A 17,317-nucleotide genomic window follows, 5' to 3' on the forward strand; every position below is an offset into this window, starting at 1 on the left:
GTATATATACATGTTGATTTCAGTGATGCACACCTGAAACTTATATAATGTTGTAATACAATGTTATAACAATAAAAGAGAAATGAAAAGAGAAAAAAAATCTCTGGTAGGATCTATTTTCTGTTTCACAATTTAGAAAAATTATCTTCAATTTTTTTAAGGGCTGTTTTTTAGTTTGCTTATAGCTAAACTAGGCAATACACACTTCTCAACTTTTGTCTTTGTAGGATCTTTAATGACTTACTGCTGTGGGAACCAACTGCTCCTTCACCAGTGGAGACATTTGAAAATATTTCGTATGGTATTGGACTTTCAGTCGCCAGTCAACTGATTAATACCTTCAACAAAGACAGCTTTAGTCCATTTAAGTCTACAGTTCACTATGGTAACATATTTTACATTTGTTCTGAGTTAAAGTATCTGGTCTGTCAGTAAAGTAGTAACCTTTTCAACTGATGGATTTAAGTGTGTTTTTTATTTGTAACTATATTTTATAACTTAGTAATTTACAGTATTTCCCCACTTATCTGTATATTGAGCCTGTCACTATCAGTTACCAATCTTTGTAGTGACAGCATGTAAATTGTATGAGTTCAGTGGGAAAGAGGCCAACAGAGAAAGTACATTTTTATTATAGTGCCGAATTCTTTGTGAAAGTAAACAGGTTGTAAATAGAAAGTAAACAGGTTGTAAAATATAAATATAAACAGGTTGTAAAAATATTACCACATGTTCTTGTGGTAATGTTCAAGGTGCTATTTTATTTTAACAAGCAACCAGAACCATGCCGTTGACATTTCTTCCCACAGATGAGGAGAGTGGATCTGAGGAGGAGACGCTGCAATACTTTTCTACCGTCGATCCCAACTATCGGTCCCGTAGGAAAAAAAAACTAGATTCTCAGAATAAGAACTCGCAGAGTTTTCTCTCAGTTCTTCTGAGTATTAATCATGGCCTCATGGCAGTGTTTACAGATGTAAAGGTATGAGTTTACAAACCCAGTGTTTACTCAAGTGTACCCAACTTCACTGCCATGCTACACACCCAGAAATGGAGGTGGTTCGTGCTTGTTCCGGGGCGGGGTGAAGGTCCCTTTCCCAAGGCAGGCCTTGGTGGTATCACCATTGGGACATGCACATTCGTTTCCCATCAAAAGACAAATGGCACATGGAACTCCTTTTGGAAACCATGTGCTGGCTGTCTTCCTGAGGGGTGACTAGTGATCTGTTTGTAGTCTAAAGGTGGGAGAAGCTCAGGGATTTGTGTGGCTTGAGACCCCTCGCACTCCCATGTCACATCATTCAGGATTAGGCCACTTGGCTCCCACTTGGGGAGCTTCTTCTCAGCTGAATCCAGAAGGAACACCCCAGTGGTCATACTTTTTCTGCATTTAATTGATGACTTCTGTGTTTTTCTAATCTTTCTATTAGCAAGATAACGGAGATGTGTTGGAAAACAAGCATGGTGAATTCTGGTTAGAGTTCAATAGCGGTTCATTATTTTGTGTGACAAAGTATGAAGGTTTTGACGACAAGCACTACATCTGCCTTCACACTAGCAGCTTCAGTCTGTATCACAAAGGTAGGACGAATGTGAAATGTGTGTGATTTGTTCACTTCTATTTAGACAGATTTAAATTTTGTTTAGTAAAGAAAACCTATTGGTAACAGGAATCTGATATTAAAAATTGTTTTCTGTGGGACTGTTCAGATTCCATTGCCAAATACTTAATGTAAATTAGAAACTGACTTTTATGTTCTTTCTTCACAATGAGCTTATTGAGATATAATTCACATACCATACAATCACTTGTCTAAAATAGATGTTTCCTTGGTGTTTATTATTTCACATGTTGTGCCATGTGAAATAATGGGGATTGCAGTCATTCCCAAAAACTTGAGAACATTTTTACCACCCCCCCCAAAAAACTCTGTATGTACCCTTTAGCGCTCAACCCTAAGCAACCTTCCGTCTACTTTCTGTATCTATGGACTTTCGAACTCAAGAAGCTTCATGTAGTGGAATCATGCAGTATTTGGTCTTACCCCACTGACTTCTTTCATTTGCCATGCTGTTTTCAAGGTTCATCCAAATGTACCAGTACTTAATTCCTTTTTCATTGCCAACTAACACTCAGATTTATAGATTTTATCACATCTTAGCCATTGTTCAGTTAATGGGACTTTATATTCTTCTCTCTCAAGCAGTATTTCTTTCATGTAACACAGAATAGACCGTTCTTTTGAAAGCATTCCCTGTGTTACACTGGTATAGAGGGGAGATACTTGGACATTTTTAATGTTAATCAGATTTTCCCATTGAAATTTAATTTTCTTTGCATTTCTTTTTTCTTCTTGGGTCCTGTTAGCCATACCAATACTAGTTGAAAATTATGGCTTATTGGCAGTTTTGAAGTTGGTTTTTGTTTTTTTCGTCTTTAGGATTTTGATGAATTCAAAGGAAGTTTGTTGTTTTTGTCTTCAGTTATAGAAGCCCATGAGCTCATTTCAAGTAATAATTTTATTTGTTTTCATTTCATTGTGTATATAGGCATAGTGGATGGAGTAATTCTTCCTGCAGAAACACGTCTGCCCAGTGCAACCCGCCCACATTGGTTGGAACCCACTATTTACTCCTCAGAAGAAGATGGTATGAGTAGAGCTTCTTCAGATGGTGTTGGAGGAGACACCTTGAATATGCTGTCTGTGGCAGTGAAAATACTGTCTGATAAGTCGGAGTCCAATACAAAGGTTTGTTTTTTGTGCTTTTATACCATTAAATACCTGCTGTTGATTTGATTACCAGCTAGAGGAGATTGTATAAAAGTCAACACACTTATTTTCTTAGAAAAATGTTCTCCAGTTTTAAGTGAGAGGGTTGTTTGGGTAATAAATGTAGCTCTTTGTGTTGCTCTGTTTAGGAATTTCTCATTGCTGTAGGACTAAAAGGAGCCACTCTCCAGCACAGAATGCTTCCTTCTGGGCTTAGCTGGCATGAGCAGGTAAGAGAACTGTTGTGTATTTATGTACCAGTTAGTTTTTAAATTTATATTGAGATATACATACTGAAAAGTTCACAAACCATAAATGTTCACTCAGGGAGTCGTCATGAAGTTAAGTGCTCCTGTGTAACCACCTCTTACTTCAGGAAACAGACATTATTGCCAGTCCAGGGTGGAGTTGCTGCTTTATTTAAAGTTGGATCCTTAAACTTTTTAAAAATTTGTCCTTTATGGGCCTCCCTGGTGGCGCAAGGGGTTAAGCACTGCACTGTGAAGCAATCTGCAGCCTCTGCAGCATGAATTCGATCCCCGGCCGGCCAGGGAGAAACCCACATGGCAAGGCAGACCTCTCCTGTCTTGCTCACTGTTCCCCTCAGCAGTATATTTCAGTCAGTCTGCCTGTTCTATTCCCTACTCTGTCTCTGGTGGATCCTCGCACCCCGCTCATCTCTGGCCTGTACCCCAGCTATTGTATGCATAAATAAATAAATCTTTAAAAAAAACCCAACTTATCCTTTATGTCATTAAAAGGAAAGAAAGTCTGTGTCTCAGTTGCCTGGCCCAGTAGCAGTAAAAGCCTTGTACTTTTAACCATACAGTCTCTAAATGCCATAACTCAGATGACTCCCTTCGACCAATAACATACTTGAGACATTTCTTAAAAGGAATGCTGTAGTTAATTTTCAGTTTGACAATTCTATATGGTAATGACATAGTCAATTATTTTCAGAGAAAACTTTGGGTAAGAAGTTAACTCTCATGTGAGAATGGAAACTAGGGCACTATGATTCTTAGGCATCTACCTTAGAGGAATTTTTTCTTTGTGTTAGGAAAATAATTATTTTAAAACTTGAAAGAAAACGTTTCCCACAAAGGCATGTAGGAAACATCAAGAGGCAAACTCCTTATCCCCTTGGCTCTCTCCTCCCCCTCGGCCCCCTCCTCTCCCATGTGCGTGTGTCTGTGTCTCTGTATGTGAGAGCCGTCACGTGTGGACGGCCGGGAGATGGATGGTGTGGTGTGGACATTGATCTGGCCGCAAGGGAGAGATTTAGCCTGACCTTATTTGCTTACATTAGAAATGGGGGAGAATAGATGTTGGTAACAGGGGACTCCTTTCCAGATTGATTGTTATAAAATAAGGAAAAAAGAGCTTCCCCCAACAGTGGACTATAGAGAAAGCCAGATGGATAGTTTTGAGTCATCTGTGACACAAGTTATTATTTTCAAGAATTGTTCCAAGCAAACTAGTATGAAAGTACGTACTTTGTTAGTTTCATTAGCTATGACTTTCCTGAGATTTCTGTAGCATTGCCATTGTGGATGGGCTGTACATTTCAAAAAATTCTGTTTTGCAAATACTTTTTAAAATGAATTCTTTCAAAATGATGATTTTTTTTTCCTTTAGCATTATGATTTTCCAATAAATCATTGCTTTTTCTGTGAGATTCTGTGTTTTACATTGGTATTAAGAATATCATATCAAAACTTTTTTTCTTCTAAAGCAGGGCATTTTATATTTTTGTGATTATAGATTTTATACTTCTTGAATATTGCTGATGAACCTGTTTTGGGATATAATCCTCCAACTTCATTTACAACTTTTCATGTTCATCTCTGGAGCTGTGCACTTGATTATAGGTTAGTTTACAAATGAACAAAATAACATTTTCTTTAAAATAACATCTTCTTTAAGTTTTAGGAAAAAATGTAATTTTTTACAGAGTTAAGGTTCAAAATGACTTTAAAATATTTGTTGCATTAGACTGATATTCTGTTGTTTCTTTTTGGTATCAGGCCACTTTATTTGCCAGTACGATCTCTTCTTACTGTTGAAACATTCAGCGTGTCTAGTAGTGTTGCCTTGGATAAATCATCTTCTACTCTCAGGTACCCAGGCAAACTTCATCGTATACTAGCTGTAACTATCCAAAACATACCAGTTGATGTTTATCTAAACCATTTGATTGATGTTTACTTTGCTGTTAAAATCAACATTCTTTTACTAATAACTGTGTCCATTTATTTAAATCACTCAATTTTTCTTTCTCAGATGGTTCATCTCTTTTGTTCACTATTGTATTTCATTTTTAGGAAGGAAATTAATTCTTGAGATTTCTAGTTTAATTTTTACAACATTTATATGCATACATGAAAATGTTTATGTGCATGTGTACACATAATGTGAAATCAAAGAACATCAGATATGGGGAGTTTGTATGCACATTTACACATGTATGTGCATAATCATGCTCTCAGTTCACTGTGCTGCTGTGTGTGCATATATCATGTGTGTATACACACACACACACACACACTTTCTATGACACCTGTTGTACTTTATTTTCATAACTTGGACTTAAATTTGAGCATCTGTTATAGGAACCTGCTGGGAATTTAGAATTAATTTGAGCAGATGATTTAATCTTCTTCTTTAAATATTCCTAGTATTCAAACAGTGAGTTATAAAGAAATGTTAGATGGCATTCATAAGTTAGAAACTACATATAATATTGATAATATTTGTATCAGAAGGAATGATACACCCATGTATATAGTGGCCATGTGGCTTGTGTTTGACGTTAGTTTTCAAATGTTGATTTTATTTTATTTTTTTCCCCCCTCAGAATAATCTTGGATGAAGCTGCTTTACATCTGTCTGACAAGTGTAATACTGTCACTGTAAACTTGAATAGAGGTAAGAGTTAAACTGTGGATGGATGAATGCTCTTTTATTTTTCTGTGTATTTTAAAAGCATTTTAACTCTCGGGTAATAGTAGGGAACTAAAGATTTTTTTAAATATCAGTTTGAAGTTATAATGTCCTTATAATATCACTTAAGTGCATTAAATTATATATACTCTATTTAATGAAGACTTTTTTCTAATTAAGATAAGGTGAATTGCAAGTTTTTTAAAAAGGATAAAACTGTTTTTATTACATTATAAATATTTGTAGCACTACCTGTCATGAATTTTAATGAAGTGTTAGTTTTATTGAGAGTTGGTTGGGTAAACATATTTTGAGAGCTTTCAGATATTTTATTAATTTAAAATTTTAGACTATGTTCGTGTGATGGATATGGGACTTTTGGAATTAACCATAACTGCAGTGAAGTCTGATTCTGATGGAGAGCAAGTAAGTTATTAAAAGAAATGGAAATATTTAAGACCTATTTTTTTGAGAGACTAAAAAATTGAATTTATTGTAGTTTGCCTAATTTTAAAGATTTTAAAAGTTACTATAAAGTTTTAAAATGAAAATATTTTAAAATTGTGTTATAAATGTTTCCCATGGCAAGATAAATGATCATATTATATTTTATTGAATGTAAACCTATGCCAAAAAAATTATTTTGTCTTCTGTTTGGAAAACATTTTCTCCCTCTTTCCTGTGTCCTGTCCAGACTGAACCGCGCTTTGAATTACACTGTTCAAGTGACGTTGTCCATATCAGAACGTGCTCAGACTCTTGTGCTGCTTTGATGAACCTCATTCAGTACATTGCCAGCTATGGGGACCTGCATGCAGCTAACAAGGCAGAAGCAAAGCCTGGAGCCCCTCAGAGAAAGATGAAGGTATATCTGGCAACTCCACTGATTACAGAGCTCTCCCTCCCACCCCTTCAGCCATGTGAAGGCATGTTTGTGACAGCAAGGTTTTTATGACAGTCCTAAGTAGAAAAGTGATTCTGAAAAATCATGTTTCTGTCCTTTACCTTCAGAGTGATTGGTTGCAGAAAGGTGAGCCTATTGAACTTTTAGGAAAGATCATTCAACTTCCTGTTTTACCTTCTTTGTTACTAAGCTTCTCAATCAACATAATGCTTTTTTCCAGACTTAAGATTATTGTCATCTGGAAAAACCATTTATTGTGTAAGAGTTTGTCATCCGGGAGTTATATGTAAAAGTACTTTGAGATGGTTGATGACTCGTCTTGGTGACTTGCTTACGTGTGTAACCTTCTGCGCTTGTCTCTAATGCTGTCTGATTTTCAGTATCTGTTTTCACATGATTTCCTTTATCCCAGGGCAATAGACAGGTTAGAGATTGTTATTTCTGCTTTTTAGATGGATGTTAAAACCCAGAGAATTTAGGTAATTTCCCCTGATTTATAGCGAATATGGCAATAAAACCCAGCTATTTTGATGCCCAGTTCAGTGCTTTCTTTTTTTGTTAACCATTTTTTTTTTAATTTTTTACATCATTGTTCATTTTTAAACAATATTTGCTTCCCCCCACCCCCTCAGGTGTAGTCCCCATAGAGTTTCCTTCCCCAGTGTACCTGTGCACCGTCACCTCAGTCCCTTGCGCTCCTCCCTCCCTCCCTCCCTCTGATCCCTCTCCCGCCTCCTCCCCTGCACTATGTCTCTGATTTGTAATTGTCCGTTTTTGCTTTGTTGTGTTTTGTACTGTTAGTATTTTTTTACTCTGTTGTCTTATTGGCTTCCCCTATATTCCTGCTATAAGACCATCCGATATTTTTCTTTTTCCTTCTGGCTTATTTCACTGAGCATAATTCCTTCTAGCTCCATCCACGTTGCTGTGAATGGCATGAGTTTATCTTTTTTGATTGCTGAATAATATTCCATTGTGTATATATGCCACATCTTCTTGATCCAGTCATCTATTTTTGGGCATTTGGGTTGTTTCCAGGTTTTACCTATAGTAAATAGTGCTGCAATAAACACAGGGGTACAAGTGTTCTTTTGAATCAGTGTTTTTGTGTCCTTCGGGTAGATCCCTAGGAGTGGAATTGCTGGATCATATGGAAGCTCCATTTTTAGTAGACTGAGGAGCCTCCACACAGCTTTCCATAGTGGTTGGACCAGTCTGCACTCCCACCAGCAGTGCAGGAGAGTTCCTTTTTCACCACATCCTCGCCAACATTTGTTGTTGCTAGTTTTTTTGCTATGTGCCATTCTTACTGGTGTAAGGTGGTATCTCAGTGTGGATGTAATTTGCATTTCTCTGATTATAAGGGATGTTGCAGTTCAGTGTTTTCTTATGTCCTCCACTGCCACCTCTCTGCCCTCTCTCATACCCAGATTGAACAATCTGAACAGTTTCAGAAAGTTGAACAGTGTTTTCATTTTTTTTAATGTTCTCTGTGCACAGAATTCTCACCCTCTAGTTTAAGGCATCTCTAATAAGGGGTCTGACTAGCCTCTGTGTTGTCTTTCATTCAGGGTGATCTTACTTCTGGGCCACACTTCTGGTTTTTTTTTTTTTTTTTTAAAGCTAAGGCTTTTTTTTTTTTTTAAATAGAGGCATGTTTTATTTATTTATTTATTTGTTCGTTTTGTTTTGTTTATACATGCACTGGGTACAGTCAGAAGCACGGGAGGGTGAGAGAATTCACCAGAGCCAGAGCGGGGAGCAGAGCAGGCAGAAGGACCGAAGTACACTGCTGAGGGGAGCAGCGGGCGGCAGGAGGGGTCTGCGCGCCAAGTGGGACCCTCCTCCAGTGGCCGGGGAGCAGCCGGGGATGGAACCGGCGCCGCAGAGGCCGCGGGCAGCTTCGCAACCCAGCGCTCAACCGCTGCGCCACCAGGGAGGCCCCACACTTCTGTTTTTGATTCTTTTTTCCTGCTCTATTCTTACCGATCATAAGGTGACTTATGACACTCCCCCGTAATGTTTATTCTCCTTTCAAAAACATTCTCTGGTTTATTACAAGTTATTTTAAATTGTCCCTTTCAAATTAGATCTTTCTATTTTAGACATTTTATTTTATTTGAAGATTGATTAATTTATGCATGTAAGAACTGGGATGTAAGCCAGAGGTATGGGAGGTGAGAGGACTCACCAGAGAGTGAGAAGCAGAACAGGTGGATCTACTGAAATATACTGCTGAGGGGAGCAGCGGGTGAGACAGGAGAGATCAGCTGTGCCATATGGATAGCTCCCTGGCTGGCCAGGGATCAAACCCTTGCTGCAGTGGCTGGCGATAGCTTGATAGCACTGTCTTTCACCCCTGCGCCACCAGCGAGGCCCTATTTTAGATATTTTAAAAGTATGATTTGGATTTGATGAATGCACAGTTCACGAGCCAAAATGGCTAAGCATCAGTGCTGGTATTGAACCCTGTGGATCGCCATTTTTTTGGTAGTCTTCCCCTCCTGTGTATACGCCCTGTTGTCCTTAGCCATTTGTTCATTCCAAGAGATGAACTCTGACCTATAGTGACTTCATCTCCAAGCAGTGTAAAGCACTACAACCCTCAGAGGCAAGCAGATCAGATTCAGTTATCCTCTCTCCCCCAGCTTTGTGTGGTTAGTTGCAACTTCCCTCTCTTCTAATGTATTTCTTCTTAAGATCCCACTTCACTGTAGGCTTCGAGGCAGTGACACATTTATTTCTGTTTGGTTGTAGTTGTTAGGGTGATAATGATGATACTAAAAGCTTTCAGTGAAAATGTAACAGCTGCTGGGCAGAATATAGAAAGAAGAACATGTTCCTATTTCTGGTGTTTTCGTAAAATGTAATGTATTTCTAGGACAAAGTAAATGTTAAGTACTTTGCTTCTTAGAGCATTTTCAGTCATTTCTAATTAAGCTTTTTGGTTGTAGGTAGATTCCAGTAGTCACCCATCCTCACGTGGTCCAGTACTTCCTGACGCAGACCAACAGATTTTACGAGAGTTGATGAGTGACGCCATGGAAGAGATTGACCTGCAACAAGTCCCTTCGTCTGTAAAACCACAGTCTGATGGTGAGATGGAGCAGGACTTTTTTCTAGGAGCACTGCCGTTGTATTGAGGCTTACATTATTTGTGTTCATAGAAATAACAAATACCTTATTTTTTTTTAAAGATTTGTTTATGCATACAAGAGCTGGGGTACAGGCCAGAGGTGTGGGGGGAAGATTCACCAGAGACAGAGTGGGGAATAGAACAGACTGACTGATATACACTGCTGAGGGGAGCATTGGGTGAGTCAGGAGAGGTCTGCTGCGCCATGTGGGTATCTCCCTGGCCAGCCGGGGATTGAACTCCTGCTGCAGAAGCTGCGGATTGCTTCATAGTGTGGTGCTTAACCCCTTGTACCACCAGGGAGGCCCAACAAGTACCTTATTAAAGAAGAAACACATCTGAGTTTTGGTGATATTTACTAGTCAATCACTTTATGTTGATTGAATGTCTCTTAGGTAAATAATGCTGGCTAGTGTGTAACAGAGGAAATGGAATAAGTAGAAGACAGACTGATGTTTTCTGGTATCTTATAGTTAAGTAAAACAAAGTGGTACTAAACCACATTGATATTAGTTTAGGAGGGTTGAGAAATGATATAAGAAAACATCTCAGGATACGGTAAATATGATATATACTCTTGACTACTGTTCAAAAATGGTTGGAATAAAAAGTTTTATTATACTTTAGTGAAAGTGAGATGAATTGGCTTTTAAAAAGTAGGTAAGATTGAGGTGTGCAGTAGGGGAGAGAGAAGCTAATGTTGACAAGGTCTTTAACATCAACAGAGGCACAAAGAGTTGCATAAGCCCTGACTACTAGCAGCCCAAGCTGTTCTAGAACAGAAGTTGCATAAAGTTGGATAAGGCAATAAAGTTAAGTAGGGATAAGTAGGGAGGCACCAGACACCTAGAAAGCCATGGGGGAAACACAGAAATATTTTGAAGCTTTTATTTAAAAAAACATTTTTTTCCAGTTGGATGAATGTCGCTATTTCTATATGTTGGAAAATCTTAATTTAAAAATTACTTCATAGGGCCTCCCCGGTGGCGCAGCAGTTGAGCGCTGGGTTGCAAAGCTGCCCGAAGCCTCCGCTGTGCCGGTTGGATCCCCGGCTGCTCCCCAGCCACTGTAGGAGGGTCCCGCATGGCACGCAGACCTCTCCTGCCGCCCCCTACTCCCCTCAGCAGTGTACTTCGTCAGTCTGCCTGCTCTGCTCCCCGCTCTGGCTCTGGTGAATTCTCTCACCCTCCCACGCTTCTGACTGTACCCAGTGCTTGTATAAATAAATAAATAAATCTTCTGGAAAATAAATAAATAAATAAAAATTACTTAATGGTGTTATAAAAGTATAACATTAAATGTTTTCATTCTAACTTAGAGTCAATTAGAACTTAGGAAGCAAATGGAAACTTTCAGTTTCCTATGTACTACATTTTTTGTTACAAATTTTTGTCGCTAACTAATGTGAGAAAGAGAATTTACTGAGCAGCTGTGGTATACAAGATTCTGTACTGGGTACTAGGCATTTATAAGGGTAAATAAGTCTGAGGAGCTGCCATAGAAGGATTTAGAATCTAGTCTCTGAGCCTCTTGAGACCAAAATGTCATTTTATTCATCTTCACATTCTCAGTTTGGTTTGAATGAATGAATGGAGAATTAGTGATTCTAATGTAATATAAATGTATGTCCACATGCCCTTTGGTACACATGCAATCTTTGCTAAACTTTCTATTGAGAGAGCTACCCGAGGTGTCTATTTTGATTGCCTTGGGCCTCCAAAATTGTCTTCTTTTCCTTGCTTGGGATCATTGCCTTTTCAGGCTGAAGACACACTTGGCAATTGTTTCCACTACCCACTCTACTATCAGAGAGTTCCTGTGGTTTTAGGTGAGGCACTGTTGTAACTGTAAATAGTTGCCTCTCCCCTTGCAATACTGTCCAGAATGTTTCTTCACAGTTCACCCCTCAGGCAGTCTTGTCAGTCTGAAACACAGGTTAAATGTTTCCGCCAATTTCCTGAGCTGCTTTAAGGCCAGATGGCTGAGTGGAGACTGTCTGTAGCTTTATATGACCATCATTTACTGTTTCCTTAGGAATTTTAAACTTTTTAGTGTTTTTACTAGCAGTCAACCACTAGTACAGAATCATTATGAGAATGAATGTAATGTCCATGTTGAATGTGCTCAGCATGCTGTGTATCTGGTCAGATGCCTGGTAAGTTGTCATTGACGTTTGGAAATGCGCCGAGACTGAATGTTGTCATCTTGTCACCTAGGTATTTTGGATGAAAAATCACAAATTCAGGAGCCATGCTGTTCAGACCTCTTCTTGTTTCCAGACGAAAGCGGGCATGTGTCCCAGGAGCCCGACCCCACTTACACGCCTTTCACCCCCCACTTGATCAGCGACACGGTGAGAGGTGTGCCCACTGAAAATGATGACTTCTGTATTCTTTTTGCACCAAAAGCAACCATTCAGGTAATAAAAATTGATAACATTATCAAAGCCTTAAAATAATGTTTAAAATTGAATTAGCCAAAAGGTATTTGAAAAATATTCTTTAGATTTTGATGACTTTTTGCAGTTCAGCAGTACAGTTAAGACTAAAATGTTTGTTATACTTTACTATGTCTATGTCACATCTCTTAGAGACTTGGAATAATGCTCTATATTTGCAAAATTTCCTAAGAGGTTATTGTACTACAGATGTGTTTTGTAGTAAGTTAACTCTTCAGGGCAGTGAAATTAAATGGCAGAAAGGATGCTGATTTAGAGGTGGTGGTCCAAATAGCAGGAAAGAAAGATGTGGTTTGTGTGAAGGTTGGTGGGTGGTGATATATTTAATTTCCATTTTAGAATCATGCTCATAGTTTAAAAATATGATTTCATAGTTCATGATGAGTTCATAGTTCACTAATCTAAATGGTTAAGCACTGTTACTGGAACTGGGCCCGTGAATCACTGCTTAAAATACATATGTATTAAACTACCTGTGGTAACTTAGTGAGTGTGTGTGTTTTATCCAGTTCTGGGAAATAAAAAAGAATCAAAGCAATCAAAATCAGGATAAGCCTATTTTCAGGAACATGGTATTTTTGGTCAGTATGTTGCAATATGTCAACTTTGGAATGCAGTATTGATTTTGAATTAAAAGCGCACACACCCCCCACACAGTTGTATACACAAACCCCCACATACTAAATCTATGCCTTTTTTATTGTTAAACGAGTCTTAAAAGCTAATTTGTAGGGCCTCCCTGGTGGTGCAGCGGGTTGAGCGCAGTGCTGTGGAGCTGTCCACGGCCTCTGCAGTGCAGGTTCGATTCCCGGCTGGCCAGGGAGATGCCCACATGGTGCAGCAGACCTCTCCTGCCTCTCCCGCTGCTACCCTCAGCAGTGTCTTCGGTTCATCTGCCTGTTCTGCTCCCCACTCTGTCTCTGGGGAATCCTCTCACCCCCCCACTTCTCTGGCCTATACCCCAGAGAAGTGGGTACAAATAAAAAATAAATCTTTAAAAAAAAAAAGCTAATTTGTAGACTATAAAAAATTCTTATGAAATGGTATACATAGAACAGAAAGTTTATTTTATCACTAATAAAGCAGAATATCTTGTGTTAGGATTAATGTCAGCAATTATACCTTTTTATATAATGAAATTATTAAAAATGATAGAGAATCAAGAAATCCCTTTGATATAAAAGCTGTAATCAGAGGTTTCTTTAGGGATAAAGTCTGTGATGCCTGTTTTTTTCATTTTAGGAGAAGGAAGAAGAACCAGTTGTAAAAATAATGGTTGATGATGCAATTGTGATAAGAGAGAATTATTTCAGTCTGCCCATTAAAAAGACAGATACAAGCAAAGCCCCATTACATTTTCCAATTCCTGTAATTCGGTATGTTGTTAAGGAAGTCTCTCTTGTTTGGCATCTTTATGGAGGAAAGGATTTTGGAACAGTCCCTCCTACTTCTCCAGCTAAAAGTTATATGTAAGTTAATTTTGACTTTATTTATTTGGTAGTCTGTTGCAGAAAAATACATAGATTTTTATCATTTTAAGAACTCCCAACTTTATTATAATTCTTTTCTGTATTAGGATTTCTAGGACTTGTAGTACTCTGAGTATAAAGGGTTTCTGAAGTGATGAAGCGCTTATTGGGAGTTTTCATTTCTAAGCCCCGTGATAGGAGCTCCAGCATCATAATTCGCATTTTCCCTATAGGTCTATCTAAGTGTTTCTAGGGAGATGTTGCCCTCATGGCAGAGATGAATTCATGTTCTCAGATGTCTCTAAGGTATAAAAAATGTGGTTTTGATTTGTAGTAATACATTGGTAGCATGCTCTGATAGTTCTGTAATCTTACTTTCTTTACATCTTCTTTGAATATTCCTTATTTTTTATTTATAGTAGTCCTCACAGCTCACCTTCTCATACGCCCACAAGACATGGTCGTAACATGGTATGTGGTGGAAAAGGAAGAAACCATGACTTTTTAATGGAAATACAGTTAAGCAAGGTAAGATGGAATCTTGGCAGGAAAAACCCGCTGAATTAGGGAGCATCAGTGAGGATTCTTTGGTTACTCCTGCCTCCTGATTATATTTCTGTAATCCCTGCTCTTCGGATAAGAGAAGAGCGGGTTCTTACATGAAATTCTTACCTCTTCTTTCTTCTCAATTGTTATGAGAAGTTTGAGGTCTTTTGCTTTTGCTTTCTCAGGCTGCCTCATTGAGCAGTGACTCTACAGCAGTAACTATCAAAAGAACCCCCTTGAGCTTGTTAAAATCCTGGGTGCTAGGCCTGAGGTTTTGATTTAGTAGGTTTGTGATAGGGCCCAAGAACTTGGATTTTTTACCAGTTTCCTGGTGATTCTGATATTGCTTGTCCCAATACCGTACTTGGTGAACCACTGCCCTAGGGTAGCCTGGCTGAGGAGGCTTACCCTTGGAGAGCATGTATTTTGGCTCCTTGTCAAACATCTGGAGAGCAGGAGGGCCAGGCCACCAATGGTATTGTGTGAATTTACTCTGTCAGTTTATCTGGGATTGAACCAAGTGTCATATGTTAGGGTGCTTAGTATAGAAGTACATAGTGATGGCAATTTCATATATTTAATTCCCATCCCCCCTTTGGAACATAAGCCCTACCTCCACTGAATCATTTTCAATAATGTCATAGATAGGCAAGATCATAATCTTATATCTTACTCTGTTGAGGGTTTTGCTTGAAAGGGATAAGGAGCTTCACCAAGGCCAAACAAGATAGGCTTGTCAGGCTTCTCTTGGCATGATGAGGTAAACATCGATCAGTCAGGGAGGGAACAAAGGAAGAGATGTTATGTTCTCTGAAAGTGGAATTGAACGCTGAGATGGAATTCAGTGAAAATGAAGTGATATTTTGCATTTTAAAGAGAAAATCAGATTTAGATAAAACATAAAGCTTGCTCCCTGTTCTTCTCCTTGCCCATGAAGGTGAAGTTTCAGCACGAGGTCTACCCCCCTTACAAGCCAGGCTGTGAGTCCAGCCTCTTGGAGCACCCCGTCTCCAGGCAGGTGCTCATCGTGCAGGACCTTGAAGTCCGAGATCGCCTGGCAACATCACAAATGAATAAGTTTCTGTACCTGTATTGCAGCAAGGAGATGCCTCGCAAAGCTCATTCCAACATGGTAAGTGTTTAAACTTCATATTTTTTTGTTATGTTAATTTTGCGAAAGGGTTTTTATTATATCTAACTGACGAAGAATTAGATTGGGGAAAATTTCTGGGTAGTTTTTCTCATTTTAATGTGAATCCCTGTTAAATATGCTGCTTGAAGTTTTACGTTTCAAATATTACTTTGCATGTCGCTTTTAGGGTCCATTAACTGTAATTGCCAATATGTTGACACCTGAGGAAAACTAGAGCCCGCAGTGACCTTACAGAATATTGGTGTTGCTGGAAGTGAGCCAGTGTGGGAACACTTCTTAAATAAAAGTTGTCTGTGGAGTCTTGCACTGTAGATTAGCTGCAGGGGCTCAGCAAATGCCTTTGAGACTGCAAGTACAACATTATTGCTCGCATTTTTCCCTCTGTAGAGAGTCCATAGCTTTCATCAGCTTCCTGAGGCAGTGTGTGACCCAGAAAAGTTTGACTCAGGGTTTTTTAAGGAAAGAGGTTAAATAGTTTGGCTTTTTTGTTCTAATATAGGAAAAAAAAAATTTTTTTTTCTTTTTACTTTTCCTTTTGAATGAAAACAAGGTCAAAATATCATGAGGGGCAATATATCTTTTTCTTTCTTTCTCTGTAGTTGACAGTTAAAGCTTTGCACGTGCGCCCAGAGTCTGGCAAGTCCCCACAGGAGTGCTGCTTGCGGGTGTCGCTGATGCCGCTGCGTCTCAATATCGACCAGGTGTGTGCCACTAGCCTGATTGTGGAATTATGATTCAGTACATAGCCCACATTCAGAGAGATATGGCTTAGTAGAATTACAATTTTTATTATTAACTTTTGCGAAGGTTGTGTAATTAAAGCTGAGATCTCTGCTGGTAAAGAACAAGGCAAACTATTTAGGCTTTTGGATCTGACCTGTTGGTAGTAGATGTTATTAACTGTTCCCCTGCAGTCTCCTGCTCCTGGTGTCCATGACATAGCACTCAGTGCTTGCTTCTCCTCCCTGTTCCTTATGCTCATGCACCTAATTCAGCCAGCAGGTCTTCTCAGGGCGTGTGAAGGACTCCCTGACACGTGTGATTGCAAGAAAGGGGGGAGTATGTTTTAATCACGGCATCTGTGAATTCCTTCTGCCCTGGACAAAATGGCAAATTAGCAACGGAGATTTATGGAAAGGCATAAAAAAATCCTATTTCCCATAACCTAGCAAGCATCCCATCGAATTGCTCCCATTCAATTTGCTTTGACCCATAGAGCTGTTCAGACACCATTATTACCTCTTCTGGAGTCTGTCTGCAAGGTGTGTGAGATAGGACGCTTGTGGTAGTATGGAGGAGTGAAGAGATGGGTTTGAAGGGAGACCTGGCTTTAATTCTCTTTTACTGGTTGTGTGATTTTGAATAAGTTAACTTTTTCAAACCTCAGTTTCTTCATTGATAAAATGGAAGAAATACTATATGTATCATCATTTTTTTAAAATGAGACAGGTGGTTGTGAAAGCTTTAACTTGGTGCCAGGCACATAATGTTAAAGATCAAAACTGTTATTATTATTTAACTGAAGCATATACCAACTAAAGAAAAGAAATGGAGTTTTGAAAAATAACCTGTGTTTGAAATAACCAACCCTCTTGCTACTATATCTTAAATTGGTTTAATTCAGATCAGGTTTGAAATTATGTAGGAATATGTGGGCTGTTGTTATTTATTGCTTAAGTAAGAATGATTAGTGTTGATTAGTTATTTAATAAATAACAGGTATTTCAGGAATATACTTAAGTAATATTTACATTGTAAAGTACAGGCATCTCAGAGAAAACATACTGTGAAGCACAGAAGTTTAGCATAACTCCACAGCAATATTTTTAGCTTCTAAACTGGTCAGCGTTATCAGTGTGTACTTCAGATTTGTCTTTTCTCATTATGAGAAGAATACTTTTGATATCCATATTTTAATTTGATTTATCCAGTAGGAA

At 38.6% G+C, this 17,317-nt stretch overlaps 1 protein-coding gene across 2 annotated transcripts in view; it reads left to right on the forward strand.

Moving 5' to 3' along the window:
- Positions 1 to 17,317, forward strand: part of ATG2B (autophagy related 2B) — a gene marked incomplete at both ends in the record, with an annotated part of 59,463 nt that overhangs the window by 28,731 nt on the left and 13,415 nt on the right. The window contains 16 exons of one of the 2 annotated variants that reach the window (XM_084239791.1): positions 228 to 385; positions 810 to 982; positions 1,431 to 1,581; positions 2,551 to 2,750; positions 2,921 to 3,001; positions 4,536 to 4,642; positions 4,799 to 4,891; positions 5,629 to 5,699; positions 6,064 to 6,140; positions 6,409 to 6,579; positions 9,573 to 9,714; positions 11,971 to 12,173; positions 13,455 to 13,681; positions 14,101 to 14,209; positions 15,165 to 15,359; positions 15,980 to 16,081. In XM_084239791.1, the coding sequence (XP_084095917.1) occupies positions 228 to 385; positions 810 to 982; positions 1,431 to 1,581; positions 2,551 to 2,750; positions 2,921 to 3,001; positions 4,536 to 4,642; positions 4,799 to 4,891; positions 5,629 to 5,699; positions 6,064 to 6,140; positions 6,409 to 6,579; positions 9,573 to 9,714; positions 11,971 to 12,173; positions 13,455 to 13,681; positions 14,101 to 14,209; positions 15,165 to 15,359; positions 15,980 to 16,081 (2,260 nt within the window). The remainder of the gene's footprint in view (positions 1 to 227; positions 386 to 809; positions 983 to 1,430; positions 1,582 to 2,550; positions 2,751 to 2,920; positions 3,002 to 4,535; positions 4,643 to 4,798; positions 4,892 to 5,628; positions 5,700 to 6,063; positions 6,141 to 6,408; positions 6,580 to 9,572; positions 9,715 to 11,970; positions 12,174 to 13,454; positions 13,682 to 14,100; positions 14,210 to 15,164; positions 15,360 to 15,979; positions 16,082 to 17,317) is intronic. The other variant, XM_084239792.1, reaches the window with a different exon arrangement.

Source organism: Talpa europaea (assembly GCF_964194135.1).
Source record: "Talpa europaea genome assembly, chromosome: 8".
Classification (NCBI taxonomy): Eukaryota; Metazoa; Chordata; class Mammalia; order Eulipotyphla; family Talpidae; genus Talpa; species Talpa europaea.